Source organism: Rhinolophus hipposideros (assembly GCF_964194185.1).
Source record: "Rhinolophus hipposideros genome assembly, chromosome: 7".
In the NCBI taxonomy this organism is placed as follows: Eukaryota; Metazoa; Chordata; class Mammalia; order Chiroptera; family Rhinolophidae; genus Rhinolophus; species Rhinolophus hipposideros.
In genome coordinates this window covers 75132966-75145576 of record NC_138053.1, presented here as the reverse complement: position 1 = coordinate 75145576, position 12611 = coordinate 75132966, and the positions used below count along the sequence as shown (strand labels likewise).

Genomic DNA, 12611 nt, shown 5'->3' with positions numbered 1-12611 from the left:
TTCCTAAATTAGATGTAATAGTTTGGCAACATTTTTTTGCTGGCGTGGCTTCCAGTCAGTACTTAGCTTATCCTGTGCTGCAATGCAAGAATGAATCCTCGCACTTTATGTTGTAGCCAGCAAAGAGCTTCTTCATGCACCAATTGGAGAGTAACTTATGGTGTCCTCTGTGCCTCACATGTGGCTTTTTCCAGAACAAATTGAGAAAATTCTAATGTCACGCTCTTTTGCCTTTGATTTATTTGGGATAGATTTTTTCACTTTTCTTGGTTCCAATCAGGGTTGTGTCTATTTTGCCTGATGCTTCCCAATCTAGTGAACTGGGTCACTTTGGTGGTTCCTTTCAATGACCATTCCTGGTCTGCGGAACCTTAATCATCTTTGCACGCATCCTGTTCATTTGTTATCATGGGATGTTGAAGGACAGCGAGGTGTTTTCTCATTGAAGGGGAATAGAGGATTTGCCTGGAGGGAAGGCAGACACAGGGAGGTGTCATTGCTGGGGACCGCCACTCGCTCAGTGGAGGGCCACACTTCTCTCAGGCAGTGGAGGCATGGCTACAGGAATGCAGATGGTTAGTTCGTTCAGTAAAGCACAAGGCCTCTAATTTTAAAGCCTCTAGTTACTTTCCATGTCCACTATTGAGATCTGACTGAGACGCCTAAGTTACACAGAATTCTAACTCTGTCACTTCAGGATTGATGACAGGTCTGTAATTCTACCTCTCAAAGGGTAGTTCCCAGCAATGAGTATTGTCTAGTGTTCTGATTTTAAATAATAGCGATCCCTGTGGACAGCTGTTCGCCTCCTGCCATCAGCATATCTTCCCACTGTCCCCACTCATACTAATTTTTGTATTTTCATATTTTTAATGGATACACTGGTTGTTTATTGGGACCTAGTAAAACGTCGAGCAAAGGTCATATTGAGGCTAAGAATTGTCTAAGAAAAAGAAATTTGAGAGAAGTACTGGAGGCGTTCAGTGGAAACTAGCTCTTAACACCGTTGCGAAAGCGACATTGACCGCAGAAAAACAGGATCCCAGTCTTTATTTTTCTTAAAGGCGGTTCTTTCTGTTATCATGTTAGAGAAAATAATGAAAGCCGTAGAGCAAGTGGAGCCCATTCTTTCTTTTTTTAACAGGCAGTTGTTCATATCTATTTTCACCTGTGACTCATGTAACAGTTCACTTTTCAAGGTAAAGAAACTATTATTATCTGCTAAGGCTCAAGATCTTTGAGAGGAGAGTTTTACAGTATCTGTTGTATTGTCCCCAAAACACCCAGCCCTGCCTGACCCCAACAGAGGAGAAAAATCAAGGCACAGAGAGGTTTGTTGTGCTACATAAGGCAACAGAGCCAGGGCGGAATCATCCTTCAGCCGCATGCTCAGACAGGTGATGGCCACGTGCAGCCTTCCTGGGTCATCAGCGGCCATTTGTTCCAGGACAAATGCCGTGAGAAGCCCTCGTCTGAACCACTCACGCCTGAAGTTGAGGAAAGACATAAAATCCCCTTCAGTGAAGGGGAAGAAAGCCAGTCGAGCGAGGCTGCTTCTGTCTAAATCAGAGTCTCCCTTTCATGCGGCAGGTCCCTGAAATGCAAGCCTTATAGGGCACCCTCACTCATGCCAAGAAGGGGCCGCTTTCTAGACTCAGATGATTGTGTTCCCAAACCAGCCGAAGGAAAAGCGTCTAATCCAGGTGTTTGCAGCTGGACCAGGGACTCTGAGCCGCCCCTCAGATGGCACCTGCTACTCAGAGCCTTGCTGGCAGCCACAGTACCTGGTCTTAGCCTGGGCTAGGTTCTGTCTGCAGCCTTTCCAGACACTTGCTTTATGGTTCTGTCTACGGCAGCACAAGGCAGAGCAATAGCTCAAGTTTGGAAAGAGGCCCACAGCGGGAGTCAGTCAGGGATAAGCTCACATCTCAGTACTGAACCAGGGACCCTGTTAGACCTCTGTGTAAGTGTATATGCTGGTTTCTTGTCACTTACCGCATTTCCCTAAAAATAATACCTAGGCAGACAATCAGCTCTAATGTGTCTTTTGGACCAAAAACTAAATATAAATGTAATTAATATTAATAGTAATATATTAATATAAATTAATATATATAATATAATATAATATAATATTATGTTACATAATGTTACATCATATTATATTATATTATATAAGACCGGGTCTTATAGTAAAATAAGACCAGATCGTATATCAATTTTTGCTCCAAAAGACACATTAGATCTGATTGTCCGGCGAGGTCTTATTTTGGGGGAAACATAGTACTACATCTGCCTGGGCCAAATTAAACTTGCCACTTCAACTAATGAAAACAGCTTCAACACAATTCAGCACATTAAAAAAAAAAATCACTGAATTGATGCATTCCAGGAGAGTTTTATCTCCTCCATTACAAGGCCATAAACACCACAAAGCCCAAGTTGTGGTTAGACAGAATCCACACAAATAGTGTCTGGGAAAAGCAGAGCCCACTGCATGTTAATGACCTGATGAAGTCACTCAGCACCTACTTTTAGACAGTGGGCCCAGGTCCAGTCATGTTCAAGACGTGGGTCTGTGAGCAGATAAACACACATGCGGGGCTCCTGGGTGTGAGAGGTGCAGGTCCCGGACAAGGGGCTGCATGGTTGGGGGTACCCCTGACCTTCTCCCGTGACTTGGAAGAAGGGCGGTTTGAGCCCAAATCTGTTTTTTATCCTGAGCTCAATAAGAAATGGAGTGACAGGATCTGATCGGAAGTTTTTAAAAAGCCCACTCTGGCTGCACAGTGGAGAGGAGTTGGGGGATCTGGAGAAGGTGATGGGTGACCAGCATGAAGCAGGATGTGGGGTGGGTCCAGAGGAGAGGTCCCTGGTGTGGGTGGTGACAATGAGGACAAGAGAAGTGGCCAAACTGCAGAGAGGTGTGAGAGGTGTGGGAAGGGAAAGCCAGTGTGGCCTGTTGATATTATAGAAAGTCACCATTTTTTTATTTAAAGATTTTATTGGGGAAGGGGAACATGATTTTATTGGGGAACAGTGTGTACTTCCAGGACTTTTTTTCCAAGTCAAGTTGTCCTTTCAGTCTTAGTTGTGGAGGGTGCTGTTTAGCTTCAAGTTGTTGTCCTTTCAGTCTTAGTTGTGGAGGGCGCAGTTCAGCTCAAGGTCCAGTTGCCATTGTTAGTTGAAGGGGGCACAGCCCACCATCCCTTGCGGGAGTCGAGGAATTGAACTGGCAACCTAGTGGTTGAGAGCCCACTGGCCCACGTGGGACGTGAACTGGCAGCCTTTGGAGTTAGGAGCACGGAGCTCTAACCACCTGAGCCACCAGGCCTGCCCGAAAGGTCACCATTTTTTATTTAATGTTCCTTTTTTTGGTAGTAGCACTGAAAGTGAAAAATATTTAAGCAAAATGTATTCAAGATTGCCCAGATTAAATGGTGAAAGTAGCATGGATCAGGACCTCAAAACTTATCGTTAACAAAATATGTTTTGTAATCTAGAAATAAAGTAAAGCAATAAAACTGAAATGAAATATACATGATTTATACATCAGAGTTCTGCATAGCGTGAGAAAGGTGCTGCCAGGTGGACTAAGGTATTTTCACTGCAGGGCCATGTGTTTGGTTCTGCCATGAGCACTGGAAGGGGAAAGGCACCCATGGAGGGAAGGCCTCAGAGTTTGCTAACTCCAGGCTGTGTATGGCGTGTGTGGTGTCCCACCCCTCTTCACTGTAGGATGTGCCCTTGGCCCTGAGACATGTGGATGCAGGTGTAGCTTTCCCCAGGGAGTGCAAGGTGTTTGTTGTCTCCATCTCCCAGCTGGGGGGCCAGAAAGCAGGCGTCCTGCAGGGGCACACTGAGGAGCATGAATGCCTGGAGCCACGGGGAAGCAAAGAAGAACGAAGCACAGCCTCCGCTCTCCTGGGGCCATGCTTGAGTCAAGACCACAACCACAGATAAAATGGCAACAACTACACACAGTGTACAGAGGGCTTTGGGAGGTGCGGGGATAAGAGCAAGAAAGGCTTTGTGAAGAAATTGGGGTGTGACCTGGGCTTGAAGAATGGGACTAATTCCCAATGCAGAGGGGGACACTAAACCAGGGAGACTGTGTGAGCAAACACTGAGGTGGAAAAGCATCAAGTTTCCCAGAAGTGTGGGGTAGGCCACTGTGTCCAGAGAGAAGATTCCTGCAGGGACAGGTGGGTTGCAGTTAGATTGCAGATGACCTTGAATGACAGGGTAGGTGTAGAGAAACCATTGAAACCTATTGAATTAGAGAATAAAAATACCAATGTGTTAGAAAAACTAAGACTAAAGGCTGTGCAAGAAGACCAAATGTCAGTTCCATTTGGACAAGCTTCCCAAAAAAACAGTGTGAGACATTCCCATGTGATTGACATCGCTAAAGATTCCAACAGATGGACCTCGAGTTAGGGTATATCGTCTATGTGGTCACCAAATTTGAAAAGACAAGAGACAACAAACTAAGGGGGACGTGGACAGTCATCTGTTGACTCAGAACTCCCCGGTACCATGAAGGATTGCCTGATTTCCTGAGATTTGGCCAACCTAATCTGACCCTGGCTAAAAATGAATATAAAACCATACCTGTCAATCATGCTTATTTTTAAATAGATGACTCAATTAATTCTCGAGTTTCCAAGAATTTTCTTAGCAGTTCCTATGTGACCGGCACTGTGAGCACCTTCTATCTCTGATCTCTTACCCCAAGATTTGAGTAGCTTCAGTTTTTTCTCACGTGCTCCACATGACACCGCCTGGAATTGGAGGGCCAGAGGGAGTGGAAGCCAAGTTTTTGAAAATCATGAGGTTATGTCTGGTTCCTTGCTGAGACATCAAAGCATGGGGAGCTGGCTGGTTAGGAATGGACAGCACTCGCACATATTGTGGAGTTGTAATGGCTGCATGCTTTGGGATAAGTCTAGTCAAGTCATTTTCCAAGACAAAGCATGGCTATGTTTTCAAGTTTTTCTCTTTATTTCTAGGAGAATTATAGCACCCCTGTGACGTGGAACCAAGTTCTGCATTGGAGCTGGGAATCCGAGCTCCCTTTGGAATGTGTGACACACTTTGTAAGAATAAGGAGTCTGGTGGATGATGCCAGAATCCCTGAGCTGAGGTTCTGGAGCAACTGGAGTTCGTGGGAGGAGGTAGATGGTAAGACATGAGGTGATAAGAGAGGGCACGTTATTCGTGGATCAAATAGTCAAATAGTGGAGGTCCCCTTTGAGGAACTCAGGTAGACACCAACGTTATTTTCCTTTGGCTCCTACTGGAACTAAAAAGCATGGGTGTGAAAGTTGTCACTGGGAGATAGACGTCTGAGGTTTGGCCTCTGAATTTATTAATTGAAATAGATAATTATGCAAACCCAGACAATTGTTATTTAAATTTCAAACATGTGAAGCATGTGTATTATAGAATGCTAAGTGAACAAAGTGGGACATAAATTGTACATATGTTCTTATTAGAACAACACACAAAATGTGTGTGCAGAGACGGGGAAGCTTTTTCTGTAAAAGGCAAGACAGGAAATATTTTAAACTTCAAGGTCTCTGTCATGTCTATTCAAGTCTGCCATTGTAGTGTTGAAACAATCATAGGCAATATGTAAATAAATGAGTGGTTGTGTTCCAATAAAACTTTATTTACAAAATCAGATGGTGGGCTGGAAGTGTCCCATCGATTATAGTTTGCCAGTAATCCCTAATATAGAGGGAAAGGACGGCACATGGAAAAATTAAAGTAGTTGTTTATTTGAATAATGAGACTATAGGAAAATATGTTTCTAATATCTCTTAATTTTGATAATTTAATTTTGTTGTAACTAAAATTTAGAGTGGGTTTTACCCCCCTTTCTTATGTTTCAGCAAAGCTATAGGCCAATTTTAAAGCAATGGCATTTGGTTTTCTCAACTATATATCCTTCCAGATTATCTGAAATTCCTGTCAATAGAACCATTTCTTTGTTAAGTGTTTAGCCAATTTGTTAATTCAAACTGATAACACATTAACCCATGAGTGGCCTAGGGATTAATTTAATACTAACAATAGTATTAAATCTGCACTCTCGTCACTATTTTAGGCACTATACATATTAATTTAGTCTTCACACCAGCCCTACGAAATATGTAGTATTTTTATCCCTGCTTCACAGGTGAGTTAAAAAACCTATGCAAGGTCATCAGGCCACTAAGTGGTAAAGACAGAATCCCAACCCGGATAACCTAGCTCCAGAGGCCACGCTCTTAACATTACATCCTACTGCTGAAGAAGGGACATACTCGCAGACAAAATCAAGCATAAAAAGGTAGTAATGAGAAAGACAGAACAACATTGTAAACACCTTTGATAAAATACACTAGATTTCTCAAAGCCATAACCTTCAACGAACAAATGGAAACACCTGATTATTCCTAACTCCCAAAGCACTGGTTCTCAACCATGGTCACACATTAGAATCAGCTGGGGACCTGAAAAAAAATCCCATGCCCAGGCCACTCTGTGGAGGTGGCATCATATTGGTGATGGGAATTTTAGTGACCTGGTGGTCCCGCAGCCAGACTGCAGTGGGCTGAGTTAGGAGGGGTGATGAACCCTGAGCAGTAAGTACAGGCCGCTCCTTCAGGGAGGCTGACTGTGGAGGGGTAGGTGGAGAGGTGGCAGGAGGCACGCATGGGGAGGATGATGCGTTTGCTTAAAATGGGAGAGACCTGAGGAGTTTTATACGCGAATGGACCATGCAGAAGGAAAGGCTGGAGCAAAAGGAGATACTTAAGTGCCTGGCATTTCTGAGAAGGTGGGAGGAGATGTGATCTACAGCACAGTTTAGAGATTACACAGGACATGTGGCTTTGGAGGTGGGCAGACCTGGTAGGTGTGACTGTGGCTTTTCTGCTTGAGTGAACTTGGTCTCAGTCCTACCTGTCCCGTTGTTGTGAGGGGAGAGTAAGGATGGCATGAGATAATGGACATACCACTTAACACAGGGCCTCCCACATGGCGAGGATTGGTAGAGCAGTTACTGCTGTAGTAAGAAGCTAACACTGGCAATGACACAATAATCTGCAGTGGTCACCGGAAAAGCAAGTATGAATAGCAACAGTATTAGCGTGACCGTAGGAGCAATGGTACAAAGGATTGCTTTGCATGCATCAACGTTAATAGGTTGGCCGTAGAAATTTAGGCTCCTCCAGGTGGTAGAAGAAGCTCAAGTTATCTGTTGAGAGTGAGATGGGAGGTGGCTGCTTTGAACTTGGAGGGAAATTCTAACTGGGCTGTCTTTTCTTATATTGTAGCACAGAAGTCGCTTGGACAAGACCCATTGTTTGTTTTCCCTAATGATAAGCTGGTGGAAGAAGGCTCCAATGTCACCATTTGCTACGTTTCTAGGAGTCCTGAGAGTAATATATCCTGTGCTATGGAAGAGGTATCAATACATGGAGAACGACTCAGTCCAAATGCGTCTGCATTCATCTTGAATGATGTTCGTTTCATTAGAGAAACTGGGACAAACATCTATTGTTTGAGCCCAAGTAATATGAGTGGCACCATCCTCTTTGTCTCAAGTAAGTACACACATTCTTTTTGCCCTCCCTTCCCATTTCCTGATGGAATCTCCTTTAGCAGAAAACAAGTAAACGTTTTCATGGTCTTAATTTTCTTTGGTTTCCCAAGTCTTCTATGGGAGACTTAGAAAGAGATACCCGAAAGCAATACTTCCAGGATTTCCTATTGTTTTCTTGTCCTAGAAACCAAGAGTAGTAAAGGGGAGAAATTTAGGTCATGACCTGGGCCACTAGGAAAATGACCTGCTTTGCCTTAGCCGTGCTGGAATTACCACAAGAGTTGGGGAGGAGAGAGGCTGCATATTGGAAGCCCCAGAGAGGCAGACAAGGTTGTGGTCTGGAGGACCGGAGGTTGAAGCCTTTTCCCATGCTGGGTGTGCCATCTGGGCCAAGTTTCCTAGCCTCTCTGAGCTGGTTTTTGCCTCTGTGAAGGGGGATGATGATGCTTGTTGAGTATCAATGAACGTGGACATCGTGTCAGAAACGTGGCCTGGTCCTGATACTACAGCTGCACATAGTAGGAGTTAGTGCATGCAGCCATTGTGTGGACATGTCAGTGCCTCTATGGATGGTAGCAGTGGAGCGGGAACATTTTACGTGGTATGTAGGTGTGTGTGCCCACACTCGGTGGCTTCCTGTGTTTCATCTAGAGACAGCCCTTCCCTGCACAAGGGCTGGGCAAAATCTGCAACTCTGCCCTCCCTGGGCAAAATCTGCAACTCTGCCCTCACTGCTCCCCAGACGAAGGGGTCTCCAGGCTCCGGGACACGTGGTTCATTTGTTCTCCTTAGAACGGCCTCTGAGAACAGTGGCTCCGGGCACCTGGAGGTGTAGCATTCCTTGGAACCGTCAGCTCCCAATGGCTGAGTTTAGCAGGTTCCCCAAATCAGACTGACTTCCTGGCACCACGGGCGCAGTCCCTAGGTTCTCTGTAAGCCACAGCCTCTGAAATGAAACACCAGGCAACACTGACTGTGCATTCATTCTTTCGCTCACTTGGCCAGTTACTTAGCAGTGCTTGCTGAGTGTCTACTAGCAGGCACTGGGGATACAACATTCATCAAATAGGCTCAGTGCTGACCACTTGCAGAACACCCACCTCTCATCGCCCGTGACACCCCAGAAGAGCACAGAGGAAGAAAGGAGAAAGGGCCAAAAGGATGAGTCACCGGAAGGGTGACTCTGGAGCTGCCAGTGTGTAGGCAGGCTTCCATTTAGTGACCCCGCCATCATTCAGAGTGACTGTGGCCTCAGACCTCAGGCAGAGCGTGCCATTTTACTTGTTTTTCAAGAAAGGGATTTCACTCCGCCTCCTGTCTGTTTTTTCTTTCTATGGACAGAAGTACTTGAGGAGCCCAAGGACTTTTCTTGTGAAACCCAGGACCTCAAGAGTTTGAACTGTACGTGGGATCCTGGGCATGACACCACCTTGCAACACCGATCTTCCCAACGCTACACTTTATTTGAATCGTAAGTTAGCTCTGATTACATTCTTCCTTGTTTACGGTGCTTGTGACAACATGACAAAAGCCACATTTAGATGTTGCAGAAAATGTGAACAAATATTTTAAAACCACCTTGCCAGGGTTAAGAGGGAATTTTCATGGGGGTCATAAATGTACAATACTTTTTACCTGAGTTTTGTTAAAGGAAAATAGCATAAAAAAAGATAAGAAAGACAATTAATGATGAATTTTGATGTGAAAATAGTTCCATCTATGTTAAATAATAGTTCCATTTGGGTTTACCTAGTATCTTTTTAAGAATATCCGAAGTAAACTAAGGAGCATTCTCACCACATACAAGGGGGAGGGGGGTCGGTGAGTCATCATTACCTATTGAACCACATTAATCAAACTGGTTGAAACAATATTTCCAATATTAGTGTTTGTTGGTGATGGGGAAAATGGATGCTGTTGTGTGGGACTTAGCTTTAAAGACAGTGAGTGTGCCCCGAGGGAGACAGGGATACACGGCTGTATTAATAAAAGTGCAAACCCTGGAATTGTTGTTTTTCTGGTTTTTGTTTTTAAGATTTTCCGGGAAAACGAAACTTTGTGAACACAAAAACTGGTGTCATTGGCAAGTAGCTCCAGACTCACAAGAAACATACAACCTCACACTCATAGCTGAAAACCAATTAAGAAGGAGAAGTGTCAGTATTTTTTTTAACCTGACTCATCGAGGTGAGACTAGAGTTATCACAGACTCCTGCGGTTGAACATATCTTTGTTTGACACAACGGGGCAGCTAGTAAATGTGCTGCAGATTTTTGCCTAATTCGCATCCTAAGTGAAAGTTACAATTCGTAACTCTTGTTAATACTACACTTGTCTTCCAGCACGGCATGTGTGGCCGTGGTCGTTTGTTTTGATAGTGCAATAAGCAGCAATGAGCTTACTACTCAACTTCAAAACTAGAACTCTGATAGTAACTTATTTTGTCTCCCATCCCACAGCCCCTGACCCTGTTCCTTCCACCAAGATAATTACAGATTTAAACTATAAGTGTGTGTATGTATTCTCATTTTTATGTAATCCTAACAATGCTGTGTTTTTGTTTGGTTTTAATGTATATAAAAGACATCAAGCTGTATATAATAGTCTAGTAATCACCTTTTATATAATATTAACTGGCTAAGATTTAACCCATAGTATTGAATGTTGCTTTAGTCCATTCATTTTCACTGCTGTAGAATATTTCATTCTGTAAATATACACTATTTTATTTATGCATCACCTTTGATGGATTTTCAGATTACATAACAAGGCTTTTGTTCTTGGGTACATCATTAATATGAGCATTTTTAATATATGTATCCAGCACACATTGAGTTGTGGGGTTTTTTGAGTATATACCTAAGAGTGCAATTGGTGAGGACACAGAAAATGTGAATGTTCAATTTATGAAATAATGACAAATAATGCCAAATTATTTTCCAAAGTGGTTGTACTAATTATACCCCCACCCTGTGGATTCATATAGTCCCTCCAACTTGGTACTGTTACCCTTTTTGTTTTTGTCCGTTGAATAGTTATAAAATGGTATTTCATGATGGTTTTGATCTACATATCCCTGAAGCTGAATATTTCTTCTTATGTTTTGACCACATCTGTATCTCTTTTAGGAAATGCAGACTCTTTACATATGTTCACTCTTTCTGGGATATTCATCCTTCTCCTTTCACCTTCTTAATTCTCACACATCTTTCAGATTTCAGCTTAATCATCATGTCAGTCAGCCATCTAATTATGGAGTGGCTCCAGTGTAGCAGGCACTGGGGGTCCAGTCGTGAACAAAATTGGATACCTGTCCCTACTGAGCTTATGTGCTCGTGTGTGTGTGTGTGTGTGTGTAGGGAGGCTGGTGAAGAGGTAAGAGTGGGGAGTGGAGATGTACAGTAAGCATGTAAACAAGTTAGTAAAATGATTTCAAGCATTGATAAGTCTGATAAAGAAGAAAAAAATGGACATAATGGAGTAGAGCAGGGATGTCCAAACTTTTTTCAAAGTTTTTCACCAAGGGCCATATGCGGTAAAATACGCAAACAGCCGGGCCACTCACTAGAGGTGAAGTATGTATTGCCTCACCTGGTTTATTTAAGTAAACTAAATATATTTGGAATTTGCTGCGGGCCAATTAACAATGGATTGCAGATCGCAGTTGGCCCGTGGGCCGCAGTTTTGACACGCCTGGAATAGAGACTGCTTTGCGTGCTGCTTGAGTTAGGACGGCTAGGAAAAACTCTGAGGGAGTTGCTTCCTAAAGGATGAGAAAGAGGCAGAAAATATCTAAGGGAAGAACATTGGTAGCAAAAGCCAGAGGCTTTACAAAGGTCACAGAATGGGAACGAGCTCTGGGTTTTTTTGAGGGACAGAAAGAATGCCCTTGTGTCCATACTGTGAGTGAAAGGAGATCGGGATGGTAGGCAGTGGCCAGATCACGCACCAACTGTGGACCTGGTCAAGACATTTGGATTGGAAAGGGTTAATCAGCACAGATAAATAACATGACTGACATTGTAGAAAAAAGATCACTCAGGCTGGACAGCAGGGGGTGAGGCAGGGAGATCATTAGGAGGCTGTTTCAGTGTCAGGCAATGACCTTGGACCGAAGTTGGAGTGATGAAGTTGGTCGAAAGTGGTCATATTCTGAATACGCTTTGGAATAGAGTTGGTAAGACTTCGTTAGGGAAGAAATGTGGATTATAAGAGGAAGTTAAGAGTGATTAGTATGTTTTAGGCCTAAGCACTTGGGCAAATACTGGAACTCTTTCCTGAAATGGGGAGGATACTGGGGAAGAGCAGCTCTGAGCTGAGAATAGAGTTTTCTTGTAGCTATGTTACCTGTGAGATGCTCTTTAGATATGTCTAACTGGAGATGTTGATGAACAGTTGGATATAAAGTTTGGAGAACATGGAAGAAGTCTGGGATGGAGAATTAGATTTGAGAGTCATCAACCTGAAGATGATAATCAACAAAGGAGTAAAAGAGATGAGGGCTCAGACAGGGCCTCCTAGACCTGCACCTTTTAGGTCTGATGCCCTTTTTACACCTTCAGAGTTCTTACCCCAGTTTCAGTGTTTCATTTTTTTGTGTGGTTATTGATTCATGTTTGCTCCTCTATTGCGATTTGAAGGCAAGTGCCTTGACTGGTTCTGTTTTTTTATCCCACCTAACAATTTCTCTTTTTATTGGTGTGTTTAGATCATTGATGTTTAACATAATTATTGATGTGGCTGGACTCAGGTCTTCCATTTTACTATTTATGTTCTATTTGTTCCCTCTGTTTTTCATTCCTCTGTTCTTCTTATCCTGCCCCCTTTTGGATTATTTGAATATTATTTAGTATTCCATTTAAATTATATACTGGCTTTTGCCTACGTCTCTTTGTATTCTTTTTTTCCCCTCTAGAGATTACAATATACATTACTAATCTTTCAGTATTTTTAGAGTGAACGTTTTACCACTGTAAGTACAATGTAAAAACTTGACAACCACACCTGTTCCTTTCCT

General features: G+C 43.2%; 1 protein-coding gene across 2 annotated transcripts in view; it reads left to right on the top strand.

The window, feature by feature from the left end:
• The window catches only part of OSMR (oncostatin M receptor), a 51198-nt gene that overhangs the window by 18936 nt on the left and 19651 nt on the right, over positions 1 to 12611 (top strand). For both annotated transcript variants that reach the window (XM_081054353.1, XM_081054354.1), the window contains exons 4-7: positions 5013 to 5184; positions 7326 to 7595; positions 8936 to 9065; positions 9630 to 9781. In XM_081054353.1, coding sequence (XP_080910479.1) covers positions 5013 to 5184; positions 7326 to 7595; positions 8936 to 9065; positions 9630 to 9781 — 724 coding nt within the window. The remainder of the gene's footprint in view (positions 1 to 5012; positions 5185 to 7325; positions 7596 to 8935; positions 9066 to 9629; positions 9782 to 12611) is intronic.